Consider the following 11,991-nt stretch of genomic DNA (forward strand, 5'->3'; position numbering starts at 1 on the left):
AATTCATAATAGTGTGACATCTGGTGCCGTTTGTTTATCAATATTTTGTTAATAACAGTGAAATGTGAAACAATTATCCTTTTAAATTACTTTGTATAAACACGCACTGGAATAAGAATATTACATTAATGACAGGATGAATTAAACACATATATTAAAATACTTTTTTGCAAGTACCTCTAACAGATTTGTCGTGTCTGTTTTTACATTTATTTAGAAGTCACTATACGAAATTACGAATATTTCCAAATTATTCAAGATGATTATCGAATAATATGTTTGTATTCCATCCTTCGAATCAAATCTTTACTAGAGTATTAGCAGACTCTCTTTGTTATTGGTTTTATTTTGAAAAGAAACGGCCTAAAAGCGGAAATGATTTTGATGCTTTCCACACAGCGGAAGTAAATAATCGCCATCTAGTAAGGGAGGGTACGTTTAGCTAGCCTCTTGATGTTAAATAGGTGTTACTGAACTCTGAGCTATTTGTCTATACATGGTCAATCTTATGTTTTAGTCTGATTGTGAGCAAATATTCCCTTTCAATATTTTACTAGCTCTTGTTTGCAAGAGGTTTGTAAGCAGGTTAGAGTGAGGCTAGAGCAAAGGAGGACGGCCTGCTTCGCGTGGGTTCCATTGAACGTAACTTAAAGCTGTTGCTAACATTAGCTTAGCTAACCTAGCTAGCTACATATCTGGTCCAATAGTTGGCTGACTCTTTGGAGCAAGTTCCAGGGGGATTGTTTCAGTGCTCATCTTTCCTGTGGGGATTTATTAGCTGATCCTGGCAACCGTGTGGAAGAAAAGTTGAGGTAGCTAGGCTAGCTACCTGCTAAGATGATCATTGAAAACCTCGATGCCTTTAAAACGTGGCTTTCCAAAACGCTCGAGCCCATGTAAGTATTCATGGCTAGCTAGCCAGCATAACAGTTTGCACGCATGCATGGTGGCTACTCAGTCCAACATGTCTGTCTGTCTGTCTGTCTGACGATCATAGAAAATGTCGTAGAGATATCACATGGGGCTCTCTTTCCTATTAGAAAGTTAGCACCAAAGCCGAGCTAGCTTGTAGTTAACGTTACAGCCAAGGTACTTTGCAAGCTACACTTATAAGCATTACAAGTATTTTGTATCTGCTATCGTATCTCTAGTACTTAACGCAACACATTGATTTTTTGGTTTTCCTACAGCTGTGATGCAGATCCCTCTGCCCTCGCTAAATATGTCGTTGCGTTGGTTAAAAAGGACAAAAGTGAAAAGGAGCTGAAAGCCTTATGCATTGACCAGTTGGACGTGTTTCTTCAGAAAGGTTGTGTAACTTAAGTCAGCTGTGATGAAAATATGTCAACTTATGATTTGGTTGATCACAATCAGCCTTGTTCTGAGATTTGTGCTCATTCCATTTGTGCAAGTTCTTCCTCAACTGAAATTAATGACTATGTTCTTACAGAGACACAGATATTTGTCGACAAACTTTTTGAAGCTTTAATTAGCAAAAGCTACCAACCTCATCTTGAGCAGTTATCCTCTGGGGTCAGGGCAGAAGGGCACCACAAACCAGACAAGGAGGAACCGAGAAAAGATGAGGTGATGATCTTTCAAGCTGACTATAACCTCAGTCTTTGTTTTTAAAAGAATGTATACATTTTGATTATCTGTATGCCGTATTTCTATTTATGTTAATGCTCTGATGGTGTGTGTTTGTCCAGTCCAACCGTGAAGAAGACCGGGAGAAGAAGTTCTCCAGGAGAGTGAACCACAGCCCCCCTCCATCCAGCTCTCGCTACAGCCGGGATAGCAGGTGTGTGTGTGTGACAGTGAGAGAGTGCCACCCCACTGTTTCTAAGCTGTGTGTTTGTGTGTGTGTATACTCAACCCCATTTCCTCATTCATCGTCGTGAGGAAATTCCTTCTAGGATTAGTTACTGTACTTTTATACTTTTTGATTGACGATCCGTCTATGTTTATGTTAATTGTTTGCGTGTTTGTGTAAACCTACGTGGCGAATAAAACCAAATTCTGATTCTGATGCCAACGGCTTCTCAGGAGAGTCGACGACCGCAAGCGAGACGACCGCTCCAGGAAGAGGGATTACGACCGTAACCCCCCCCGGCGGGACTCTTACCGGGACCGCTACAACCGGAGACGGGGCCGGAGCTACAGCCGCAGTCCGAGCTGGAGCAAGGACCGCGCCCGCGACCGGGAGAGAGAGCGGGACCGGGAGCGGAGCAGGTCTCACAGCAGGAGCAAGTCCAGGAGCAGAGGTGACAACCACACATGGGTTGGGAAGTGCTACAGTTTCACCATCATCGCCAACCGGTTCTAGGATGTAATGGGGGAGGGGGGGGGACATAGTTTTTTCAACGCATCAGCATTTTGTCTCGTCCCTGCAGACTGTGATGGCGGTAAGGCAAAGTACGACCAGGACAGGACGGAGCGGGTCGAACCTGGCGGCACCGAGGGCTACACGCCTGCCCCCCTGGTTCCTACGCCGACCACAACGCAGTTCCCTGTGCCAACGCTGAGCAGCACCATCACCGTGATCGCGCCCACGCATCACCACGGCAACAGCGCCACCACGGAGAGCTGGTCCGACTTCCACCCGGATCACCCGTTAGACCGCGCCCCCTTCGCCAGGGGCCCGCCCCCGGTCCAGAGAAAGCGTTGTCGTGACTACGATGGTATTTGATACATTTTTATTTGATAGATTAAGTCCTTTTTCTATCTTTTAAAATCCACCAGTCGGTTTGCATGTAACTGAATGTTTTATCTATTTCAATGTTCTTCCCCTCCCTCCATCTGTCTTTCTTTCTTCATTCCTTTCTCTCCTCCCCCCCATCCCTCCCTCCCCCCCATCCCTCCCTCCCCCAGAAAAGGGCTTCTGCATGCGGGGTGACATGTGTCCCTTTGACCACGGCAGTGACCCAGTTGTTGTGGAGGATGTCAACCTGCCCAACATGCTCCCTTTCCCGGGCCCCCCTGGCAGCGAGCCCCAGCCCCCTCCTGGGCTCCCACCCCCTCCCCCCCTCATGGCCCCCCCACCGGTCAACCTGAGGCCTCCGGTGCCCCCCCCTGGCATCCTGCCCCCCAGCCTACCTCCTGTTGCAGGTAAGCACTGCTGGTTCAGTTATAACAAGGACTTCCAGAGCCAAGATCATCTGATATCTAACTTGAAACGTGACCACGTAAAAAGTTGTAGAGTTAGAGAAATTAAGATAATGAAAAACGCTGGAGTAGTGAGTCTTGCCTCCCGTCTTGCCTCCCCCCAGGCCCCCCGCCTCCCCTCCTCCCCCTGCAGGCGTCAGGGATGGACGCCCCCCCCAGCTCCATCACCAGCTCCGTCCCCACCATTGTCACCTCGGGAATCCGCCCCTCTAACCCCCAGGCCCCGCCTCCTCTCTTCACATCCGGTAAGACGGCTGCACAGCTGAGTCTCTCTCTCACACACGCAGCCTTGCCTCACTAACTCTGCGTTTCTCTCTCACACACCGCCTCTCCGTCTCCCTCCCCGTCCCAGATTCCTTTGAGTCCGACGTGTACAACCCGGAGGCCCCCAGCATCACCAACTCCTCCAGGCCCATGTACCAGCGCCACCGGCCCATTGCCCAGCGGTCCAACCTCATAGGCCTGACCATGGGGGAGGTGGACCTGCCCCCCAGAGGTGAGACCACGCCCATGCTGCCCCCCGCTGCATCCTGCTTGGGGCTGTGGAGGTGTGGGTTCGAGGCCCCGATGACATGGCTGTTCTGACGAGATCCTTAACGTGTGTCTGCCTCTCTCTCTCCTCTTGTCTCTCTCTTGCTCTGTCTCTGTCTCTCTGCCTCCCTTCTCTCTCTTTTTCCAGATAAAATGTTGAACAGCAACAACATGCGGATTGTTCTGGAGTCAGACCCGAGGAAAAGGCCCATGGGGTCTCAGGATGGAGGCATCCTCTCTAAGAAACCCTGGTTTGACAAGTAAGCCTCTCCATGCCAAACCAGCCCACACGCCCAGCCTTTTCATCCTGTCTGTGTGTGTTTACATGGAGGGTCGGGTGATAGATTAAGGAAGTCTGATTCCTCCTTGAAAATACAAATGGTGATAAAAGCATTTGACTGCAGATCTGCCCCTCTGTAGGTCTTAAAATGTATTAGTAGTTCTGTCAAACGATTAAAATATTGAATCGCAATTAATTGCAAAATGTTATCTATTTTAAATGTCCATTGATTTTGTTGTGGGAAAGAAACTACTCTCCTCTCAAAAAAAAAGGACAGACAGATTATCTTTGAAAAGTCAAGGTGGCTTGGTGGTTTCTTCAGCAAGGCAGATGCAGCATCCATACATGGCAGGTTCAAAAGGCACCCACATTTCCTTGGACATCTCTTTGTATAGACAGATATGAGGACAATCTCCCGCCCTGCCTGATATAATGACATAACCTTCTTGAAGGTTCTTTAACCAGTTCCTAACCAGCCCAAAACTGCGTGCGCATCCTCTGGCTCTTAGTGTTGATCCTCTTCTCTCCCTGGAAAACCCCCACCGAAGATGTCCTCAGTTCATCTCCAGTTCACCCCAACTCTCAGTCTCCCTCCACAACATGCTCAACCCGTTCCTACGTCCCCCATCTCTCTTGGTTCTGGCAGAACCTACCACTTTGGATGCATGACTGTAGTTCCTTAAGACTAAGTTCAAAGATGATATGACCTCACCAGCTGCAACCACTCAGACCCCCCCTTTCCCAACAGGGCCTATCCACTTGATTGAGTATACATATCACTGTTTGGATGACAACAGCCTGTTTTTACCAGGATCCAGATTCCTTTCTTATGATAAGTTTGGACCAACCAATTACTTTCTAATGTTCCGGTCAAAACTAGTTTCGAGAGTGGAGTTTTATGAACTTCGTAGTATTATAAGCTGCGTAGTAGTCAGCCATCTTAAGTCCCCACTCTGACCTGGTGTCACCCTGCCTAGGTTGCTTGCCTAACTGTCTCATGATCAATTTCCCACGACAATTTATTTTTCTCCCATAATTTTTTTTCTAATTTGAATGCTCTTATCAACATGGAAAAGTGGATCGTATTGCCTAGTGCAAATGTTTTTTAGTTTTTTTTAACAACATTGCAATCGCCTGGCTTTGACGAGGGGGCGGAGAATTTGCATCATCTGTGTGCTTGGCCATCAAGTGGTATTTCAGACTGGACGTGCTGCAATGATAGCTCAGTTCACAACGACAAAACACACAGAATACTTTGGTCTTGTCAATGGAACCATTTGCATTTGCTTTTCATAAAAAAATGGACACCTTTAAAATGGGCTTGCGTTAACACCGTTAATAACGCCTTAAACTGACAGCGCTATTCATTATTTTATTTTATTTTTCCTATTCAAAGAACCATCTCTCATCCGCTCTCTTTGTGCCAGCACTAGGCCGAGCTACAACAAGCCTAACCACCAGGGATACCAGCGGAGGCCGTTCAGCTCCGCCAACGCCAGGCTGCTGGTCCGCCAGATCCCTCCGGTGGTCAACAACATCAGCAAGCTCAACGAGCACTTCAGCAAGTTTGGCACCATCGTCAACCTGCAGGTAGGGAAGCTGGCCCGCCGGGCCCTGCCCCCCTTCACACTTCTGGGACGTCTGATTGGCTGTCCGTATTGGCCACACCCCTATTTACTCATAAGGTCATGCAAGTGGGGAGATGGCTGTAGGTTTTAATTCAACGCTCATTAGACCTGTCAAATATTTGTCGCAAGTATCGCATATTTTGTCACCATATATCGCATAAATGCATAGAACAGTCCCTACTGTGTGTGTGTGTGTGTGTGTGTGTGTGTGTGTGTGTGTACAGGCAACATACATACATACACACACAGACAGACTTGTTCCTAAAGTCCTGTTTCAGTGTCTCACTTCGTCCAATCCTCTCACTGCTCCACGTCTGCTTCTCTCCAGGTGGCCTATCAGAACGACCCTGAGGCAGCGCTGATCCAGTTCTCCACCAATGAGGAAGCTAGGCGGGCCATAACCAGCACGGAGGCGGTCCTCAATAACCGTTTCATCAAGGTGCACTGGTACCGTGAGGACGGTCAGGGTCCTGGGCCGGCAATGAACCACGGCCAGGGTCATGGGCCTGGACAGAACCAGGGCCCAGGGCAGGGTCATGGCCCTGGGCTGAACCAGAACCAGGGCCCAGGGCAGGGCGCCCCCCAGAGCCACCTGATGGTAAGAACCACCGGGGTCAGAACAGACAGGCAGGATCCTGTTGGGAGGGTTTTTAACATGGTTTGTTAATTTGCTTCATGATAACTTGATAAACATGATAACCAACACTCTGAAACCAACTGGTGCCCAGGTGTGAGAAAGAGAGAGTAGATGGTATTGAATGAGTGAGGCATGTAGGACAGTAGTGTCTGTAGTCTGTCTGTACTGAGGCAGCTGTCTGTAGTCTGTCTGTCCTGAGGCAGGTGTCTGTAGTCTGTCTGTAGTGAGGCAGCTGTCTCTGATTTCCTCCCTCAGGAACAGCAGCTGTCTGCCACCTCCCTCAAACAGTCTGTCAAAGACCGCCTCGGCCCACTGCCTGCTGGGAACTCTGAGCCCACGCCCGACCTCAGCACTGCCCCTCTGGTGGGTGGTGTGCGTGCGTGCATGTGTGTGTGTGTGTGTGTACACATTGTTTGCATGGCAGCATATGAGTGGGAGTCAGACCATCTGTATGTCTTTCGATGTTTTCGTAACAATCAGTTGTATCTTTTGCTCTTGTCTTGGCAGAATGCAGCTAAGTCGGTGAAGGAGAGACTAGGATTTGCTTCCAAACCGGGAGTAACTGCTGCTAAAGTAAGTGCCTCAGCTCAGGGGTGTTCTGTACGGGGTCACTGTGGTGCTGGAGCAGGTCTGGTGGCAGAGATGTGGTTACTTGGCCAAGTGTCCAGTAAATACGGGCCGCTTCTGAACTCTGACCACCGAAATACTGTGGACCTCTGCAGCTCTGATCCTTTGTGAACTGCCCCCTCCCTCCAGGTGTTCACCACCTCCACGGGACTCACCAAGACTGTGTACAACCTGACGGCTCTGAAGGCTGCCCACAAGACAGCCCTGGTAGCTGGGGCTGCCGCCACAGAGGAAGCCCTGAAGAAGAAGCAGGTGAGGAGGGAGGGGTGGCAAGACAGGGAGGAGGATGGGGGGGGGGAGAGGAGAAGAAAGGGTGGAGGGTGGGTGGGTGGGGAGAGGGAAGGAGGTGTATGGAAAGACGTATAAGGAGGTCAGAATGATCCACCTCAACACTAACTCCTGGAACCAAGAGCTTGGCAGGTGGAACTGACATCTTTCATACTTTGTTTCCCAGGAAGCTCAGCGGCTCCAACAGGATGTGAGGAAGAAGAAACAGGAAATCCTGGAGAAGCATATAGAGACTCAGAAGGTGAGTTCCTCCATGTCTTAGCTTAAACAACAAGCAAACGTGTGTTTCATGTAAAAAAAAAAAAGAAAAAATTCAACTTAAGCCCCTGCTTGTATGACATGTATTTCACTTCTTCTTCCTCCTTCTTCTTCCTCCTCCTCCTCCTCTCTGTGTGGATGTGGTGCCCATGGCTGTCTCCAGCTGCTGATCAGTAAGCTGGAGAAGAACAGGGGGATGAAGCCCGAGGATAAGAGCCAGATCATGCAGACCCTGGGCTCCCTGACCAACACCATCACCAAGCTGCAGCTAGACATCAGGACCAACGCCACCCCCAGCCCCGTCAGGGTGGCCAAGAGCAAGGCCCAGGTGCGCACGCTGCACACACACACACACTCTTACACATACACACCTATATTACATTTGCATACACACACACACAGAGTTTGAGAGGTGCTGTTGTTGTGTGCAGGCCCAGAAGGAGCTGCTGGACACGGAGCTGGACCTGTACCAGAAGAGCCAGGCGGGAGAGGACACGGCCCAGCTCAAGATCAAATACACCCAGCTGCAGATCGAGGTGAGCAGGCTGCCGCGCTCCTTTACTCTGGTCCGGAGGTTAGCATCGTCCTAGCGCAATCCTTTACTCTGGTCTGGAGGTTAGCATCGTCCCAGCACGATCCTTTTGCTCTGGTCTGGAGGTTAGCATCGTCCCAGCGCGATCCTTTACTCTGGTCTGGAGGTTAGCATCGGCCCAGCATGCTCCTTTACTCTGGTCTGGAGGTTAGCATCGGCCCAACATGGCTAAGCAGTCATTGGTCATTTGAGGTTTGAGTCCTAGTCGCACTTGTGGTGTAAAACCATGGCCTACCACATGGGGGAGCTGTTATTATTGTTGTCAAATTTCGGTAGTCTTCCTACCTCCTGAGAGTTGTGATCATGGAGACAGTTTTGAGCCGCTGGGGTTCAGTGAGTTTTATGTGTCAATCATGTCCCTGCTTTCTCTCTGACTCATCCTCTCTGTCTCTCTCCTCCCTCTCTCTCTAGGCGGCTAAGAGGGGCCTCCTTGCGACGGGTCGGGGTCGAGGCCGAGGGTCTCACCCCCGGGGGCGCGGGGCCATGCGGTCCAGGGGGCGGGGCATGCGAGGGCGTGGCCGCGGAGCTCCTCACCATGCCGTCGTGGACCACCGGCCCCGAGCGCTGGAGATCTCCGGCTTCTCAGACGCAGACAGGGGAGACCTGCTGCCACACTTTGCTGTGAGTCACTGCACTCTACTGGACTCTATTATACTTTCTACTGGACTGGACTCTATTTAAGCAATAAGCCCCAAGAGGCAGTGTTTTGCGCTGATTTTAGATCAGGTATGGGGAGTTGTTAGGCACTACGCAAAGCGGAGTGCCGAAAACCCCCTTACCTTTTCTAAAATCAGCGCAAAACACGGACTTGCACGGCTTATTGCTTTTCTAAAACTGTTACTACAAATATTTGATATGGTTTCATAAATTAAAACAATTCGAAACAAAATAGTTTTATAATAAACCGTCATTCTTCCGCCACTACAAAGTATAGTTTCTACATAAATCGTTGCCACGCAACAGCCAGATGGACACCTTTGCCGTCTTTTTTTATTTGAAATATTCGATGCGCAGTAATATGGAATGTTATGAGGACAACCTGTAAGGTTATGCTGCATTTTACAACGGCATGGAACGCGATATAGCCAATCACAATCAAGGATGGGAACAACCAGTTTTAGAATATACTTTCTATTGCCCTCTACACTCGACTACTGAACTGTACTGTATAATTCTACCCTACCTAGGTTTGTGTGCTCTGATTCCATACTATGAGCTTGATTTTTACAATGCAATTTCATCAGTTTGTGACTTCCTGTTTTAGTTAGTAATGTCTGGTTTCATAAAGCTGCTTTATTCAGATTAAGTTCAGACTTCTCTGGTACTGTCTCCCCTCTCTGAAGCAATTTGGTGATATTGAAGACTGCCAGGTAGACGACCTTACCCTGACTGCCATCATCACCTACAGAACCAGGGCTGAAGCAGAGCTGGTAGGACGACACATGTACACACACACACACACGTACACCCCCACCCCCACCCCCACCAGTGCAGAGCGATGACTGCTCTCTCCTCCCCCCTCCAGGCTGCGGTCCACGGGGTGAGGCTGAACAGCAGTGAGCTGCGTCTGGCCTGGCACAAGCCTGCTCTCTGCCTCAGCACGGCCGACACGGACGAGGTCGACCTGGAGGAGGACGAGGTCAGTACACAAACACACACTCATGCACACACATGCACACTCCCAAGGATGTACACACACTCTCAAAGCCACACATACTCACACAGCATTATACACACACACACACACACTCTCCCACCAAGACAAACATGTCTCTGTAGTTGAACTAGTTCCTGGGTGCCCTGACCCCTATCCCTGTACCAGTTCCAGGAATCGTCGCTGATTGATGATGCGTTGCTCCAGGATGACGACGAGGAGGAGGACGATGACAATGAGCCCCGCCCCTGGCGCAGATGAAAACTGACCAATCGATGAGCTCCGTGGTTGCCACGAAGACGCTGGCCGTGCAAATGCAACTTTGTTTTCAGTTGATCTTTTTTTAAATTTTTAGGTGCATTTCACTATGGCTAAACCTTAATAGTTAATACATTTGGCTGTTTTTTCAGAGACCCAAACGGATAAAAGTACCACTTGTTAGCATTTTTGTTGTATGTGGACTTAACAGATGTAATTTCTTTCATGCTTTTAAATGTACGAAAAGTTCAGTAACCATCAGACTTCACAGTTATTTTTTTGCTTATACGGTATTTGATCATCAGAGCCTTACTGAGTTCTTTTGAAAGATGTTGACTGATCAAATTTTGATATAAATACAAAAATGTTTAATGCTTAATTATGTTTTATAATAGGCTATCAAACCTGTGTGATAAAAGGCCTAAGATTTGCTGATTAGAAATAGCCTTCTGAGTAGTTGCTTTTGGTGTAAATACTTTGTGAATTATTATGAATTTTAATAATTTGTATGACTGCTTTGCTTCTCAATTCTTGGCTTTATTTGACATGAAAAAAAAATAAAGAATTGAAATGGTCTGAAAAAAAAGATCAGCTGCAAAAAAAAAAAAATGAAAAAAAAAATTGCAGCAATAACACAAAAAAGTAAAAAAAAATGAGATCATAAAAAAGCTGAAAAAAAGACCATTTCAAAAAAATACCCCCATTCTTCACAAAAAGAGCAATGTTCCATGCAATGTTCCGTAACTCAAAGCTGGGTAAGTCCAGGTGTTCTGTATCATAACAAGGTAAGTGTCCACCAGTGTGGGAGAAGCAGGTATCATTCAGGATTAGCAGGAGTGATGGAATAATCCTTTATGACTGAAGATTATCTAAAAATGGAGAATGTCACACATATTTGCTTTCCCTGACGATGTAACAATCTAGGGCTTCCTTTTTAATCTTGTATTGTTTGTAATGTGTTCTTTGTCTCAGTAGGTTCATGTAACAGACATCACAAGCCCCCTGGAGGAACCGGCCCTCACGAGGCTGAGATGATGACCTTCCTTGGGCTCCACTCTGGACCGCCAGACCCCTGGAGGAACCTGCCCTCACGAGGCTGAGATGATGACCTTCCTTGGGCTCCGCTCTGGACCGCCAGACCCCTGGAGGAACCTGCCCTGACTCACCATGTTTGGTTGTCGTTGTTCAATGTAAACCATTATTTTATGTTCAACATAATGAAGATTTGTTAACTTATTAAATTTGTAAAGTGAAATATATACTTGCATGTTTATGGTGGACTAGATTTTTAAGACAACACTTGTATAATAAGAGCCAATGAATAGAAACATTTAAGTTATCAACCATTAGATATTTACAACAACATGTCACATTACTGAATAACTCTTGTGACTTCCACAAAGAGAAATTAAACGGTTGATCTTGACGTCAAGTGACTTCCTGACGTGTCACGTCCTGAACTCTTCGCTCGCGTAGGCAGCGGTGAGTAAACAGGAGCAGGAAGTTGGGAGTGATGGTGCTGTGCTGAGCGTGTCTCCCTCTCCCCTCGCAGCATGCCTTGTCACCACACATTTGCATAAGACAGGACAAATAACCCAATCAGAGCAGCTGCCGATCTGACCATGTCGCGGGGCCTCCCCCAGCGAGTGTCATGTCTGTGCGTGTAATTGTGAGAGATTCGATTTGCTCAGGCACCTATTTGCTGTTTTAGCACCCAGGCCATTTTAATCCAGTAATGACGCTTCTGCCTCCCACCTCGCTGTCTCCAGCCAGGCTTCCTCATCTCAGCATGGCACCCCCACACCTGCCCCTCTCCCCCCTCTCCCTTCTGCCCCCCTCCAGCACAGAGGGACTCTAATAGGGGAAGGAGTAGGTCTGTACACTCTAAAGTCTAGACTACACCAGCATGCTCAACTCAACCATACACCCAACCACAAACGGACCCTTCTGATTCAGTGTCTGTCCAGAATCAGCCAGGTACCAAAGCTTGTGGCTCGGCCTGGCTCGGATGGAGGTCAAAGGGCATGTTGTGATGAGACAGACACCCAGACATCTCTGCTGTGTCTCGGAGGG

General features: G+C 48.2%; 1 protein-coding gene across 2 annotated transcripts; it reads left to right on the plus strand.

Annotated features, from left to right (window-relative positions):
• Nucleotides 1-392: 392 nt before the first annotated feature.
• On the plus strand, nucleotides 393-11,392 carry rbm26 (RNA binding motif protein 26). Of its 2 annotated transcripts, none has more exons than XM_047031105.1 (22): nucleotides 393-896; nucleotides 1,191-1,309; nucleotides 1,451-1,587; nucleotides 1,710-1,800; nucleotides 2,037-2,264; nucleotides 2,394-2,681; nucleotides 2,872-3,108; nucleotides 3,270-3,410; nucleotides 3,518-3,661; nucleotides 3,845-3,956; nucleotides 5,404-5,566; nucleotides 5,933-6,202; nucleotides 6,497-6,604; nucleotides 6,749-6,814; nucleotides 6,998-7,120; nucleotides 7,323-7,397; nucleotides 7,578-7,742; nucleotides 7,846-7,950; nucleotides 8,418-8,627; nucleotides 9,350-9,436; nucleotides 9,532-9,645; nucleotides 9,829-11,392. In XM_047031105.1, exons 1-22 carry the CDS (start codon nucleotides 838-840, stop codon nucleotides 9,919-9,921), a joined length of 3,135 nt encoding a protein of 1,044 aa, XP_046887061.1. In that variant the 5' UTR covers nucleotides 393-837; the 3' UTR covers nucleotides 9,922-11,392. The 2 variants fall into 2 exon arrangements, with proteins under 2 accessions (XP_046887061.1, XP_046887062.1); XM_047031106.1 differs by having other exon boundaries at nucleotides 832-896; nucleotides 1,710-1,801; nucleotides 2,047-2,264.
• Nucleotides 11,393-11,991: the final 599 nt, after the last annotated feature.

The sequence above is a fragment of the Hypomesus transpacificus genome, chromosome 12 (assembly GCF_021917145.1).
Source record: "Hypomesus transpacificus isolate Combined female chromosome 12, fHypTra1, whole genome shotgun sequence".
Taxonomy (NCBI): Eukaryota; Metazoa; Chordata; class Actinopteri; order Osmeriformes; family Osmeridae; genus Hypomesus; species Hypomesus transpacificus.

What these genes read in the sequence shown, in the direction of transcription:
- rbm26 (XM_047031105.1), top strand. Translation starts at nt 838, where the DNA reads ATGATCATTGAAAACCTCGATGCCTTTAAAACGTGGCTTTCCAAAACG. An exon ending in CAGCCTACCTCCTGTTGCAG is followed by an intron (nt 3,109 to 3,269) that starts GTAAGCACTGCT and finishes GCCTCCCCCCAG; the next exon opens with GCCCCCCGCCTCCCCTCCTC. An exon ending in ACCTGCTGCCACACTTTGCT is followed by an intron (nt 8,628 to 9,349) that starts GTGAGTCACTGC and finishes CCCTCTCTGAAG; the next exon opens with CAATTTGGTGATATTGAAGA.